General features: G+C 33.3%; 2 protein-coding genes across 2 annotated transcripts; one reads left to right on the top strand and one right to left on the bottom strand.

The window, feature by feature from the left end:
* Positions 1-1,309: 1,309 nt before the first annotated feature.
* On the bottom strand, positions 1,310-3,409 carry LOTGIDRAFT_208507 (hypothetical protein). Its single transcript, XM_009045771.1, has 6 exons — positions 3,280-3,409; positions 2,972-3,077; positions 2,717-2,771; positions 2,415-2,483; positions 2,049-2,104; positions 1,310-1,673 (listed from the first exon to the last, which is right to left on the bottom strand). Exons 1-6 carry the CDS (start codon positions 3,342-3,344, stop codon positions 1,617-1,619), a joined length of 408 nt encoding a protein of 135 aa, XP_009044019.1. The 5' UTR covers positions 3,345-3,409; the 3' UTR covers positions 1,310-1,616.
* A 468-nt stretch (positions 3,410-3,877) lies between these two features.
* Positions 3,878-10,992, top strand: LOTGIDRAFT_228048 (hypothetical protein). Its single transcript, XM_009045770.1, has 8 exons — positions 3,878-4,017; positions 5,117-5,254; positions 5,632-5,816; positions 5,946-6,185; positions 6,499-6,586; positions 7,672-8,271; positions 9,341-9,490; positions 9,713-10,992. Exons 2-8 carry the CDS (start codon positions 5,146-5,148, stop codon positions 10,732-10,734), a joined length of 2,394 nt encoding a protein of 797 aa, XP_009044018.1. The 5' UTR covers positions 3,878-4,017; positions 5,117-5,145; the 3' UTR covers positions 10,735-10,992.
* Positions 10,993-14,557: the final 3,565 nt, after the last annotated feature.

Genomic DNA, 14,557 nt, shown 5'->3' with positions numbered 1-14,557 from the left:
TATTATTATTTGTAATATGTGGCAAAATTAATTAAAACCCGTCTTCGAATAGCTTTTAAATCGAATCATTGCCGTGTCATTTATTAGAATTGATCTTGAATTGGTTCATCTGAATTCTCATTTAATCACACTTAAAAATTGTTTAAATACCTGCAAAATAATATGGGATTGGTATTTTTAACGTTGTAATTTCCGGATAAGGATAAAATTAAAAGTAGGGTTTCAGTGGCGCGCTAAACAACAAAACATGGGTACACAAGCAAATTCCATTTAATATTCCAACAAGTATTTCTATCTATCTGTGATATATATTATATTGTCCATTTAAATAATAATTGTTAACTGTATATTAATATTGATGAAAAAATTATCTGTATTCTTGTATATTGTTATGCCGTGGTATTTCTTTATGGACAGTACAGCATGTCATAACCTTGTCACCTAAAGCTCAATAAATAAAACAGGTACCTCCTTATTCCTTATATCTTTGAACATTGACTTAGATATAGAACAAATAAAAAGAATGAAACAGATGTGTAGTAAAAATTTCGCAACAAACATTAGCGTAGCTACTTACATGGGGGCAAAGTATGGATTGCCCACAATCGTCAAATTCCATTACTTCGAATAAATACCCTACCCCTCCGTATATATTACTTAAAGGGTTATAGTTTTTTTTTAAATATATGAAAGGAAAGAGTACTTCATTTCGGAGCGTGCGCATAAACCACTCGGCCGCCGAGACTTACGGTTAAGATTATTAGCGAGGATTATGATTGGGTTTAACCCAAGGGATAACTTGGAGAGGTAATTATTTTTTTTTAAGTAAACTGGGTTTAGTTCAGGTATGGAACTTAAGCTTTTTTGAAGCATTTTTGTGAAACTAATTTTCAGCATAAGGTGAAATTTGTTTTTTCATCCATGATATTGTCCCCATGGGCTGAATGTTAGACAGGACCATGCCCTTGCGTATTGGACCTAATTATGACCCATGTCAAATAAAGAGTTTATAATTATACTTGAACTTGGTAGGGTACCCCATGGACAGCTAGGCCTATTACTGTGTAACAATTTACCAGGCACAACTTCATTTATAAAGTTTCATTTTGTTTTATAGTTTAATTAATTGATGCCGTCAACAGTTTTAATTCATGTATATATATCTTCAAGGGATTGTAAAGAGGTTATCTTAACATTTTATGTGCATAAGGACCCTGCAAATCGATGCTCTCATTGTCACTGACTTAAAAGCAAGAAAACCTCTGCACATTTAAAGAAATATCCAGGATCCATTAACAGAAACTACATGGACATGGGTAGATTTAATTCTTAGATAATCAAGGTTACTTCTATATAGGTAAAGATATCACTGTCTAAATGTACATATAAAACTCATACATATCAGTAAGTAATATTCAATATTCTATATAAAGAATTGTATAATTTTAACGTATATATTATATTATAAACTATTAAAATAGTATTTAGCCCATTAAAAAATAATTTTCACAATTTGATAATTACAATAACAAAGAAAATACTCTATTGATCACTCACAAAACAAAAGGCACAAAGATAATTCAAAGATAAGATTTAGATGTCCTAGTAAAATGTAGTCATTGATCTTTGACTTCTCCCAATACAGCTATAGCCTCTATCTCAACTAATCCATTCTGAAATATGATAAGAATACCTTTCACATGTATTTACTTTACTTTACTCCTAATAAAATTTTTCCATTTATTTAAAGCACAGTACAAAAAATTACAGATTATATTGATATTGATATTAGTTTCGATGACTAGACAATAACTGACAACTGTAGCGACTGTAGCCAAAATTATTACCAAAGTTTACTGATTGTAGTTACCAATCAAACAATTTTGGATCATATTTCTTACCAATATGGTGACAATCGAAACACGTTCTGGGAGTGTTTCTTGATGCCCATATTACACACATCAAAAGTTTCTGGGTTCAAATGAGTAAAATATAAATGCTATTTGCAAGGAAAAGAATTGATTTGAGGAGATTATCCATATTATTACCTTTGGAAGGGCAGCAACTTGATAGGCTGCTCTAGCCGGAAGTGATTTACTAAAATCTAAAAAGAAAAAAACGTAGTTTATACAAAGTATTATTCACAAGTATTGACAGAAGTATCAGAGGGCCAGAGTAATGGCCACAAAATTGTCAAAGGGAGCTCACATGCAATTTCTTTCCCTTTCCAATATAAGAAATTTAAAGTAGAGGTGGCTGGTGGTGTGTGGTAGCTGGTCTAGCTTCATTTTTGAGGGGTCAGGGAGGGGCAGGGAGTTTGTGGAAATGAAACACCACTAAGAAGTACAATTATATCAAATAATTACATTATATATTAGGTTAAATATGGGTTGTTTTGATTGGATTGTACTCACATTTAGAATAAACTTCATTTACTTTGGTAAAATCATTAATATCTTGTAATAATACTGTACATTTAACAACTGAAATTTTACAAAGAAATAATTTTCAATGCAAGTAACTCTAAATTGAATAAAAATTTGATTATGGATAGTTTAAATTAAATTTATAAATTATGTCATGTCTGACTTGAGCCACAAAATATCTACTTTATGATATTGATCATCATATTTCCTCTAATACAATTGCTTAAATCCTTGAAAGGCCTTTTCAGTGTTTATCTTGTCTATAAGAAACTAAAAACATTTATGACTACCGTTGTTGAAAGTTGCACCAGCAGCTTCTAAAATTGCTCCCATATTCTTTAACGCCTAGAAATAAAAATAAAATGGTAGGCTTACTGTGATACTTAAAGGTAGGCCTACTCAGTGAATCAATGCAAGGATAGACTTTGATAGACTTCAAAATTTCTATAATATAGTCCAGTAAACCTAGGTACACTTATAGTACCGTAAGTATATATGCTGTATACAAAGCTGACACTAGGCCTACACTAATCTAATGTACAAACCTGATCGGCTTGCCCAACTGCTCCACCTTCCACCAATTCCATAGTTTCTGGATTAAATCCTATCTGTCCAGAAATATACATAGTATTATCAGCAACAACTGCTTGACTATAAACACAAAAAATAGTCTCAATAAGAAATTATATAGGCCTTAATGAATCTTAAGAAAGTTCAGATTTGCACATTATGTGCATTTTGGCCACAATTGAGCTCAAAGACACACCAACCAATTCATTTCCTTCTGAACATAAGTCCATAAGATATACAGATATACATGCCTCGAGTCATTCCAAATTAATATCACAGTTACCTATAAGGCCCTACAGCTTTAGGTGCTTTCGATGTATGAATTATTCTTCTAACAAATCCTGACATTTTGGTGGTAATCTTGAAATGATGATATGGATTGTCAATATCTTCAGTAGACTTGTTAATTTCGGTTACCTCCCATCATATAAAGGTGTCACGAATATGGTGTGTGTAATCTACTAGCCATCTGGACTGGTCGTAGTTTGGTGCATTGAGTTATAACTCTATAGTTGGGTGTCAGATGCTACAATAGGCTAAATAAAACTACGCAAGATGCATATTGTTCAAGGATAAAACGTTTCAAGTGAGAAATAATGATTAACAGTAATTGAGTTTGCAAAATACATTCCATAGGCTACGTATCCAGATATCCACCTATGAAATATACACTTAGATTCTAATACAGTGCTATTTTTCACGATAGCATTAACATCTTGAAAATCAATGCATTCATCCAGACAAGAAGAGGGTAGACTACAACTCCATGTCATTGAGGCTACGTTTCCAGAAAGGTTGGTCATTGTTCGGCTGTAAAAAGACACACCCCTCAACTGATCAACTGATCGCAGCGCCCACTAGTTACAGCACGTTGCTTGACAAGTTCTGTAAATGTTTTAGTTTCACACATTTCTGTTGATAAAACGCTTGTTAAGAACAATTAAGCAAGGCACGATAAAGAGTATTCATGCCCACAGTTTTGGTTATCGTAGCAAAGGGTGATTTGTTATTTTGATGAGAGGTGTGTTGAGAATAAATTTTACATGTAAAATTTAGCCTGTGGTGTAGTCCGAGATATACGGGAACACACACTGAATTAAGTGAATAAACACCGCATCCGATAAGATTTTGGCGACTAGTCGCCTGTGGACTTTGGAGGAAGGTCAAACTTAGAATATCACTTGGTCATTTAAAGATCAGACTGGTAACTGCCAATGAATAAGCCAATTCGGTATTATACGTGCGCATGCGCAACACACTGATTCTCCTCTAATCAATCTAGTTCTTACGCCTCGGGATAAACAACGTCGATTTAACATGCAGTCTATGGCCAGCGACGGACAAAGATTTCATATAAACTGTTAGCTACATTGAAAAATATCAAGTTTTCTCAGCTCACGACATACATCACAAGTCTGAATCACAAGTCTGACGATTGTAAATGCAGTAAACCCTTTGTACAAGATACTTGGCAGTTTTGTCCATAAAGCTGCCCTTTCTCTGAAGGGTGGGGGTAAATTTTATCTGAAAGTATCAAGATGCAGATTAATTAACTCTGATTATAATGATGTAAACTATAATTAGTTTTGAGTTAATCAGATTTGTGAAGGACAGAAGTTGGCAATTTTACCGCATTGACATGCTATGCTATGCTGTTACGTTTGTTTGCATTATGAATCACGTTCTGGTTTCAATATGGCCTGACGTGTGAATAAGGTCTATTATTGATATAGGATTTATCAACTCAAATAAAATCTGACCCTTAGCTTTAAATTTATTGCTATTTATTTTGAGGTAGAAAAAAGACATATTCCAACTTTTGTTTGGAAGAAACAACATTTACTACCCTATTATTTGTAATTATCCTTGGATGGCTGGTTTTTAATTTCTGAAAAGTATAATTGACAATCACAGAACTAATCTATCGTTTTTGTTGGTTTTATCTTAAATCTTTGATTATTAAAGCTAGAAAGTTACAAATTGTTGATTGTGACAGATAAGAATATCTATGTTAGTCGAACCAACTATTTTTTAATTTTGTTGATAAGGTGATAAACCAAAAGATCATTTATTATAAGGATAAGCTTGAGTCATTATTATTGGTACAATTATGCTTACAGAATTTGACCTGATGTGATGAAAGATCAACATGACTAGTAAATCTAGTAAGAAGAGAAATTTGGACAATGGAAAGGAAGACAAGTTGTGTAAGAATAAAAAATCTCGAATTGATGTTTATGATGTTGTTATGCCAAGGGGTAAGCTTCTTTGGGTGATTTCCTTTTTATTCAGATCATATAAATGATGAAATCTACTTCTGACACCTCTTACGATAAATAATGAAATGGTGTAGTAGAAACTGATATAGTTTATTTTAATGTTTAGTAAATTTCTATAAGTAAGAATAATTATATGATGAAATCTACTTCTGACACCTCTTATGATAAATAATGAAATGGTGTAGTAGAAACTGATAATATTCACATTATTTAAATTGATGCATAAAATAATTTGAAAGTGATGAATATCATTCCACCCTTCTTGTGCATCATTAGGTTTTTTACACATATATATATATATATATATATATATATATATATATTAGAATTTGAAATTTTATGATTGTCTCTTTCAGAAATCAAAGTTTATAGGTTTGCAGAAAGCAGGGCATCAGAAATCAATGCATTGCTTCAAAACATTCATCACATAGGAGGAAACAGAGTAATTTTCCAAAAGTTGCCTAGACATTTACGTCGACGTGCTATGAGTCATAACATCAAGAGACTTCCCCGGAGACTGAGAGAAGCTGCGCTTATTGAGGTATGTAGGTCTGTAATATGATACATCACAAATCTGACAAAAGGTTTCTTATGTTGAAAAAGCACTCGGCATAAGGTAAACGTTCCAACTGAAAATTATTGTATGAATTTTGATTTTTTTTTTTTTCAGTATAAAAATAGGCCCGAAACTGGTACTAAAAGACCTAGTAGAAAACATAGACGAAGACCTAAGAATTTATTAGCTGACTATGTTAGAAGGCAGCGTAGAGTTAAATGGCTTGAGACTCACATTTGGCATGCAAAACGATTTCATATGACAGAAAAATGGGGATATAAGTTACCTGTTCGACCTACTGATAGAAGTTATAGAGCTTGTTATAGAGCTACAGTTAACCATTGCCTTTTACAGGTAATGTAGCTCTAAGGTTACATCTTCGAAATAATGTACCTGTGAAATCTTTAGAAGTGATTTCTGTTCTAATTTTTTGGTGTGTAGACATTTTTAGGCTGTCATTAAGTGTCATTAATAAAATCTTGGTAAATTTAATAGAAATATAAATTTTCTGAAATGAATGGAACTGCAAAGTACCTGATGAGGTGAAAACACAACTTAAATTTACATTTTTAGAAAGAATATTGACATTGATAAATCTGATGAGGTCCTAAATGTCAGAATGACACATTCCTGACTTTACTCATGCAAGGAGTCATTTTATTTTCAGGATGTATCTTATGAATGTTGTATTGAAATATGTGGATACGAAGATGTTATTATTCAGTGTTTTAGTCATTTATTGACTAATCAAACAGGTTTGTACTTTTTGGATTTATTTGTCAATTTTCAAGAAATTAATGTTTAGTAAATTTCTATAAGTAAGAATAATTATATGATGAAATCTACTTCTGACACCTCTTATGATAAATAATGAAATGGTGTAGTAGAAACTGATATAGTTTATTTTAATGTTTAGTAAATTTCTATAAGTAAGAATAATTATATGATGAAATCTACTTCTGACACCTCTTATGATAAATAATGAAATGGTGTAGTAGAAACTGATATAGTTTATTTTAATGTTTAGTAAATTTCTATAAGTAAGAATAATTATATGATGAAATCTACTTCTGACACCTCTTATGATAAATAATGAAATGGTGTAGTAGAAACTGATATAGTTTATTTTAATGTTTAGTAAATTTCTATAAGTAAGAATAATTATCTGATGAAATCTACTTCTGACACCTCTTATGATAAATAATGAAATGGTGTAGTAGAAACTGATATTGGGTCCCAGAAACTTGTGGGTCTGTCATTCGTATAAATTTGTTGGATACAGTTAATGCTAATACCAATGAACATTTCATGTAAAAACTCACAAGTTGAATTAAAGGAATTGTAAGTGGTAAAAAAAAAGTGTTTGATGATGTCACTCAATATGCTTTATGCAATTAGTGACATCTTCAACACTTTTTTTATGGAATTGCAGGAACCACAGAAATCTGATTGAAAACTAGAATGGTGCAAATTGTAGCTAAAAAAAACCTCTTTACAATCTCTTTTAAGGGATTGTAAAGAGGTTTTCTGAATTTTTTATGTGTATTGGGGACACTGATAGCTACAATTTGCACCATTCCAATTTTCATTCTGACGTCTGAGGTTCTTGCAATTCCACTAATACTACCACATTTTATGATGTCACTGGAGGGGAGTTGCCGGCAGCTACTATTGATATCTATGCAGTTCTCCTCTAGTGACGTTTTAGTGGAATTGCAAGAACCACAGAGTGAAACTTGGAATGTTTGCAAAATGATGCTATCAGTGTCTCTGATACACATAAAAAGTTTAGAAAACCTCTTTACAATCCCTTTAAGTGTTTATTTATGATTCATTCTAGGTTCTACAATAGGTGGAGCTGCTGTCATCAAAGGGAATCGTCAAGGGCAAAATATGCTATATAGTTATGAACAATATCCTGAACAGGCAGTAGGACAGGTTTCTTTTCTCTGGAACCCTGAAGTTATTAGCCAGCAGAATAAACTAAGACAAGTTTGGCTCTGGTGCCACCCGTCCTGTTATAGTGCTATCTGGTATGAAATTACTAATGCATTCCAATCTGAAAATTTACTCATGGAATCTGTTAAGATGACCGAAAATTGTCTTTATGATAAGCAAGTGAAGATAGGAGAAACAATAATAACTTCATTAAAAGATAATTTAGTGAAATTCCGTTTAACTGGCCCATTGAGCCATACAATATTGATTGATTCATTGAAACCAGCACAAGTGGGTGGTATAAACTGTCAAGATTCCTGGTGGCAAAAATACTATAAAAGCAAGGCTAAACAATCGAAAGGGCAAGTTGCGTTGTGGAAGGAGCTTCAGGGATGTCAATCACCAGCAGAGGTTCCACCAAGAATGATCTTGCCTCTTACAGTAAGGGATCCTAGATTATTTCTTCCTGATAAAAAGACAAAACTTAAACTGCAACTTGAAGGTAAGTTAACATGGTAGGTTCTAAAATAAAGTATCCTCTGATCACAGTGAATTGAGCAATTTTTAAGCTATAGTCCTGTTGCACATGAGGGCTTGTTGAAATATATCTGTATTGTATATTTGCTTTGGAAATAAAGTTAATTTCCATCAGCAAAGAAGGCTTCTATTTTAGGTTGCTAAAATCTATAAACAACAGACTCATTCTTCAGCTTGTTACCCTTCAGAGGTCTGTTCGGTCTGCATTCAAAAACGATGTATCTGTAACTGTTTTATACGCCCACATCTTCCATGTGGACGTATATTGCTGTCGCCCAAACTGTCCACCCGTCTGTTCACATTTCTTGTAAACACCATAAAGGCTAATGACACTTGGTATGCATAGCATAAAGGTTTTGAACTACAAATGCATTACGAAGATCTTCATTATGAGAAATTTTGTATTATGAAGATCTCTAATATATTTTTAGTTAATAAAAATTTAGTTATGATTTTTTTGCCCACTGCCAGTGGGAGTATGTTATCTGGCAAGCTATCTTTTTTGTTTGACCTAACTCTAATCTTTTTTTTGAGGAAAGTATTCAATATACTTATATAATAAGTTGAGTCCCTATTGCAATGTCGTTTTATGTCAGAATTTCTTTCAAAACTATCTTGAATTTATTTGTTCTATATAATACACAAAACTGGATAGCTCAAGTGGCAGAGCGTTGATTATTATAATCAAGAGATGTAGGTTCGATTCCTGCTCCAGTTCATGACAATTATCCAATGCACTTTGTCCTTTCAAATCTGTTTTAAAGGGATATAGCCATCTAAATATTCATTTTTTCAGCAGATGGCTGAATTTCAGTTATTGTGGAGAAATGTTTGTTGTCTGATTCATCATAAACTATGATATTTAAGATAAAATATACAATATGGTTATTCTCATGTGTACTTATCGATAATTTCCCTGATTACAGACCCATCTGAAAATTGAAATGTCAGTGTGCACATATCAACTTAAAAGTGAATAATTACAGGATTGTGTTAGTATAAGATTTGAGTTAATATGTTCTGTATTTTTATAGGATTAAACACCAATGATATAAAATCATGTCTACCCAGTCCTGATCTACTCAGTTCACCACTGTGGAATCTAGATATTAGAAAAGAAGTGAAAGAAACTAAAATAACAGATGCAGAACTCAATAAAATGAGATCTCATCTTGTGGTTCCAGGTAATGTGTATTCTTATTTTTCTTCGACAAATGATGAAGTAGAAGATAATATCATGGACTAGCATGTAAGTTATTATGCCACTGTCGACAAAAAGTTGGTAGTCCTTTTCTCAATTCTGTAAAGATGGCGTGAAATATTCTAGCAGGGTCCACATCAACTGGACATTTTTAACAGCTACTAGTTTCTGAATGTACTTTTTATGTTAAACAATGTTATTTTAGGTTCAGCATTAGAATTAGGAGAAAAAGAATCAAGAATTCCTGTCCTATTGATACAGAGACCTGGTAATCAACAATCTGATGCAGGAAGATTAGGTTATGGTAGTGGATGGGATATAGTAGTTCCATCTGGTTGGGGAATGGCTTTTCACATAGCATTTGTTTATAGAGGAGGACGTACAGGGGGTCTACAAGAAGCTGAAAGTTTAAATGCTGAAATGGGTGCACTTCATTCTCCCTCTGATCAAATAGATACTCCAGCAGGCAAAGCAGAACAAACAAAAGTAGCTACTGAACTTTTAGATAAATATAAAAGATATCCTCCTGATAAATGTCCCAATTATTTCAAGTTGGGTGTGCCTTCTCCATTTTCATGTTCTTGGAATGGTTTAGTTAAAGCTTGGAAGGATCAGTTTCAAGACACATCAGACTTTTCTGACCAATTTTATGTTTTAAGAAATAAAAAGGAATTGAGGAATATTTCTAAAGTTATTTCAAAACGTCTACCTATTGCTGAGAGAAAGGAGGACCCTGAATGTGAAGTATTAGAGCAAATGAAATCATTACTGAGTAATCATGTATATGCTCTTATACCTGTTCAAATTACTGTGCGATATAGAGGAATTCCATCAAAGTTTTCACATGTCTGTATCCCTTCAACTGACGATCTGAAACTATTATCTACAAATTCCAAATATGGTGGACCAACAGAAACACTTCATGAAGATCATAATAAGGGTCAACAGAAGGTGAAAAATAAGAAAAGTAGACCTAAGAAAAAGAGAACAGAATTTTTGCCATCTGATACTGTTGATTTGACCCTGAATGATAGAAAAACTATTGGCTTTGTTAACTGTGGACGTTTTGTATTCGGACAGGGACAAGGGTCAGGATTGGCATTCTGTTCCCTTCTTGGACTAAATGAATTAATGAACAGAAGTCCATTTAATGTTGATTTGTGTGTATTGATAAGAAATCCTACATCTTTGCAGTACAGATTTGCCTCTCTGTCTATTCATGTATAAAATTGAACATATGACTTATTGTATTGAACAGAATTACATTTATATTATAACATAACATATTAAAAAAATTTAAGCTTGCAATGTCAAATGATCAGAAATTCAAATACACTTAAATGCAGCATTGCAAGATTTTAAAGGGGCAGTATGTGAAACTGTCATTAATGAAAATTTTGTGAAAAGAATTCTAAAATATGTATCTACTTGTCCAACCTTTATTTTTTGTTGAAACCTTTGGAATTAATAGAAAAGATTTTCTCTACAATTTGGTGTTTTTATATGCCCACTTTCCCTATTCGTCCGTCTGTCACAATTGACTTGTGTACGCTATAGAGACTACAGTTTTTATATGCCCACATAAATATGTGGTCGTATATTGTCGTGGGCCCGTTCGTTAACATTTCTTGTGAGCTCTATAGAGACTACAGTTCAGTTTTCATCTGACTTTGATAAAACTTAGTGTGATGCTTTAGATTGATAAGATCTCGGTCAAGTTCGAATTTGACGAATTTTCGATGAACGGTTTTTGAGTTATTGCCCTTGACTTTGTAAAAACGCGTCAAAATTTGTTAAAAATAGTTCGTGAGCAGGATTGAAGCTACAGTTTTCAACCGATTCTGATGAAACTTGGTGTGATCATTGGAATTGATAAGATCTCGGACAAGTTCTAACTTGACGCATTTTCGATGAACGGGTTTTTAGTTATTGCCCTTGACTTTGTTAAAATGTGTCGAAATTTGCTAAAAAATAGTTTATGAGCAGGATTAACGCTACAGTTTTCAACCGATTCTGATGAAACTTGTTGTGATCATTGGAATTGATAAGATCTCGGACAAGTTCTAACTTGATGCAATTTTGATGAACGGTTTTCGAGTTATTGCCCTTGACTTTGTAAAAACGCGTCAAAATTTGTTCGTGAGCACAATAGAAGCTACAGTTTTCAACCGATTCTGATGAAACTTGGTGTGATCATTGAAATTGATAAGATCTCGGACAAGTTCTAACTTGACGCATTTTCGATGAAATGTTTTTGAGTTAATGCCATTAACTTACGAAAAACGCGTTAAAATTTGTTTGTGAGCACAATAGAAGCTACAGTTTTCAACCGAATCTGATGAAACTTGGTGTGATCATTGGAATTGATAAGATCTCGGACAAGTTCTAACAAGAGATATTTTTGATGAACATTTTTTGAGTTATTGCCCTTGACTTTGTAAACACGCGTCAAAAGTTGTTTTTTGCCCTTGATTAGAGCTTTTTGATTTAATTGTTTGTTGTATTTGGGTTATTGATATTGATTTTAAAAAAAATTGTGGAATTATTCAGCATGAATAATTTCTTCAATATGAGAAAATTGTTACTTTAGTCACTAAAGACTGTTTTATTTTTTTTGACAGCTGCCAGTGGGCGTATGTTACCTTGCAACGCAAGCTATCTTTGAGATATTACTCTTGACTTTGTTAAAACGCGTCGAAAATTGATAAAAATAGTTCGTGAGCTGGATTGAAGCTACAGGCTTATGAAAATCATGATGATGTGGGCCCGGGACCTACATTCTAATGCCGGGAAATATATCGACAGGTTCGAATCCCGTCTTGGGACATGAATCGTAATTTTCGAAATCGTTTATTTGCGAAACTTACATTTTTCAAATAACGATGCAAATTACGTTTACAATTATAAAATCGTTATCGTAATCGTAATCGTGTGTTTGCGAAACGTCTCTATTTAACCGATTCTAACGAAACTTGGTGTGATCATTGGAATTGATAAGATCTCGGACAAGTTATAACTTGACGCATTTTCGATGAACTGTTTTTGAGTTTTTGCCCTTGACTCGGGAAAAACGCGTCAAAATTTGTTTGTGAACACAATAGGGACTACAGTTTCCATCCGATTTGAATGAAATTTGGTGTGATGATTCATATTCATGAGATCTTGGTCAAGTTCGAATTTGACGATTTTTCGATGAGCGGTTTTTTATACGCCAACATGAAATGAGGGCGTATTTTGTCGTCTGTCCGTCCGCATTCGCTCGTAAACAGTCTACAAGGCACAATTCTTGATGGATTTCGACAAAATTCATTTACTGATAACTCTTGTCAACCTCCCGAACATATTAGCTGCCATTACAAATGTGGGCGTATTACGATGGTATCGCTATTTTTTTTTTTTTTTTTTTTTTTGCTAAAATCTGTACATTACTTTTCTTACACAATCCAAAATCATATCAACTTTAAAATTAACGTAAATCTTTTAAATAGTTTTGGCATTCTAGAAACCAACACATTTTTTTATTTCAATTTTCAGATTAGCTTAATGCCAAGGGATCTAGATTTTGGTCTAGAGTTTTCATTTATTTGAGCACTAAACTTTCATTGAAAATGAGACTGCCCCTTTAAAAAAAATATACTAGTCAAGCCCATTGTTTATTTTTAGGTATATGTACTTATTCAAAAATACTGTAAAAATTATGCAATTCGTGTCTCAAATATACAATACAAGTCATTTTGCTTTTGTTTACTTTGACCTCCCAGATAAATTGTTTTTGGTGTGGTCTTGTCTTGTCTTGTCTGTCCACAATTGTTGTTTTGATGGATTGTGACAAACATGGTTTGAAGGTTCGTAAAACAAATAGGAAAATATTTGATATGAGTTATTGCCCTTGTTCTTGAAATCTCATTCAAGGCACTATTCTCAACAGATTTTAAAGAAACTTGGTTGAATCACCCGAACATTACTGAAAAGCAGAAAATCGAAAAATATTGGATGAATTGGATGCTATTCTTACATGGTCATCAGAATCACGCTTATCATGCATTACAGATATATGATACCATGACAGATAGACCATTGGCCATTTATTTTATAATCTATTTTTCAAAGTCTAAAGTGATGGTGGTGGGTAACCAAATTTTCCAAAATATTAGTATGTTCATTCCAGTGGCGGATTTTGGACTTGTTGGGCCGTAGGCAAACGAACGGTAGAGGGCCTAATTTCTCATTTTAGGTAAGGGGCATGGTGTGACTGCAATTTTATGGCAGGAGTTTTTTTCTTTTTTTTTTCAGGAACAGATCAATCAGCTCATCAGCATCAATCGTATGCATGATATCGGCATTCGTCACCAGTCGGCTCAAACAATTTAGTCGATTCTCACACATCACGCCCCTGTAGGACAATTTTCGATGAGCCCGCGGAAATTTATTGACTATTTTATAATTTTTACTGTTACAAAATTTTGTCATGGGCCGAATTTTCCATGGCCGAAAGGCAGCTGCCTCTGGTTCATGCCCATCTGTTACGGATTAGTTAAAGACGAAGCCCCTCATGGTCAATTTCTTTTTGATTTATTTCTCGGAATTTAGAAAATGGCTGTTTTTTGTTTTGTTTTTTTTTGTTGACTGGCTGGCTGTAGCTTCCACGTTTGGAATCTCAACTACGATGGGTCATGTATCCCCAACGAGACAGTCCGCCCCATATTCGAACCCACCAGTTCATAGAAACTTCATAGAAATTTCGGTATAGAAACTGAAACCAACCATTTAATCTCAGCTGTGAATATCCTAAAATGTTCAAAATAAATGGCACCTTTGTTAGACGAAGCTCCTAGATGTTCTAAAATTACAGTAATGGGGATGGGATTTGGACCGGTATGCTGCGAATATCGCAAAATGTACAAAATAATGGGGTTTTCATTCCAAACTCCTGGAAGTGCTCAGTCAAAGACTATATGACAAATTTTGTATATCTATTTGACAAATCCTATAGTATATAGACACAGCTTTATGGAACAACAATCACTGGTTAAAGTTTTATGCAACGTTT

Source organism: Lottia gigantea, assembly GCF_000327385.1.
Source record: "Lottia gigantea unplaced genomic scaffold LOTGIsca_1, whole genome shotgun sequence".
In the NCBI taxonomy this organism is placed as follows: domain Eukaryota; kingdom Metazoa; phylum Mollusca; class Gastropoda; family Lottiidae; genus Lottia; species Lottia gigantea.
The sequence above is the reverse complement of the archived record's forward strand: the minus strand, read 5'-3'. Positions and strand labels throughout refer to the sequence as shown.

Bases quoted from the DNA above. Each gene is read 5' to 3' on its own strand.
- LOTGIDRAFT_208507 (XM_009045771.1), bottom strand. From the start codon at position 3,344: ATGTCAGGATTTGTTAGAAGAATAATTCATACATCGAAAGCACCTAAA. The intron at 2,105-2,414 runs GTGAGTACAATC...TTTTCTTTTTAG, and splicing joins AAATGAAGTTTATTCTAAAT to ATTTTAGTAAATCACTTCCG. The intron at 1,674-2,048 runs GTAATAATATGG...ATCATATTTCAG, and splicing joins AAGTTGCTGCCCTTCCAAAG to AATGGATTAGTTGAGATAGA.
- LOTGIDRAFT_228048 (XM_009045770.1), top strand. From the start codon at position 5,146: ATGACTAGTAAATCTAGTAAGAAGAGAAATTTGGACAATGGAAAGGAA. The intron at 6,186-6,498 runs GTAATGTAGCTC...TTTTATTTTCAG, and splicing joins TTAACCATTGCCTTTTACAG to GATGTATCTTATGAATGTTG. The intron at 8,272-9,340 runs GTAAGTTAACAT...GTATTTTTATAG, and splicing joins ACTTAAACTGCAACTTGAAG to GATTAAACACCAATGATATA.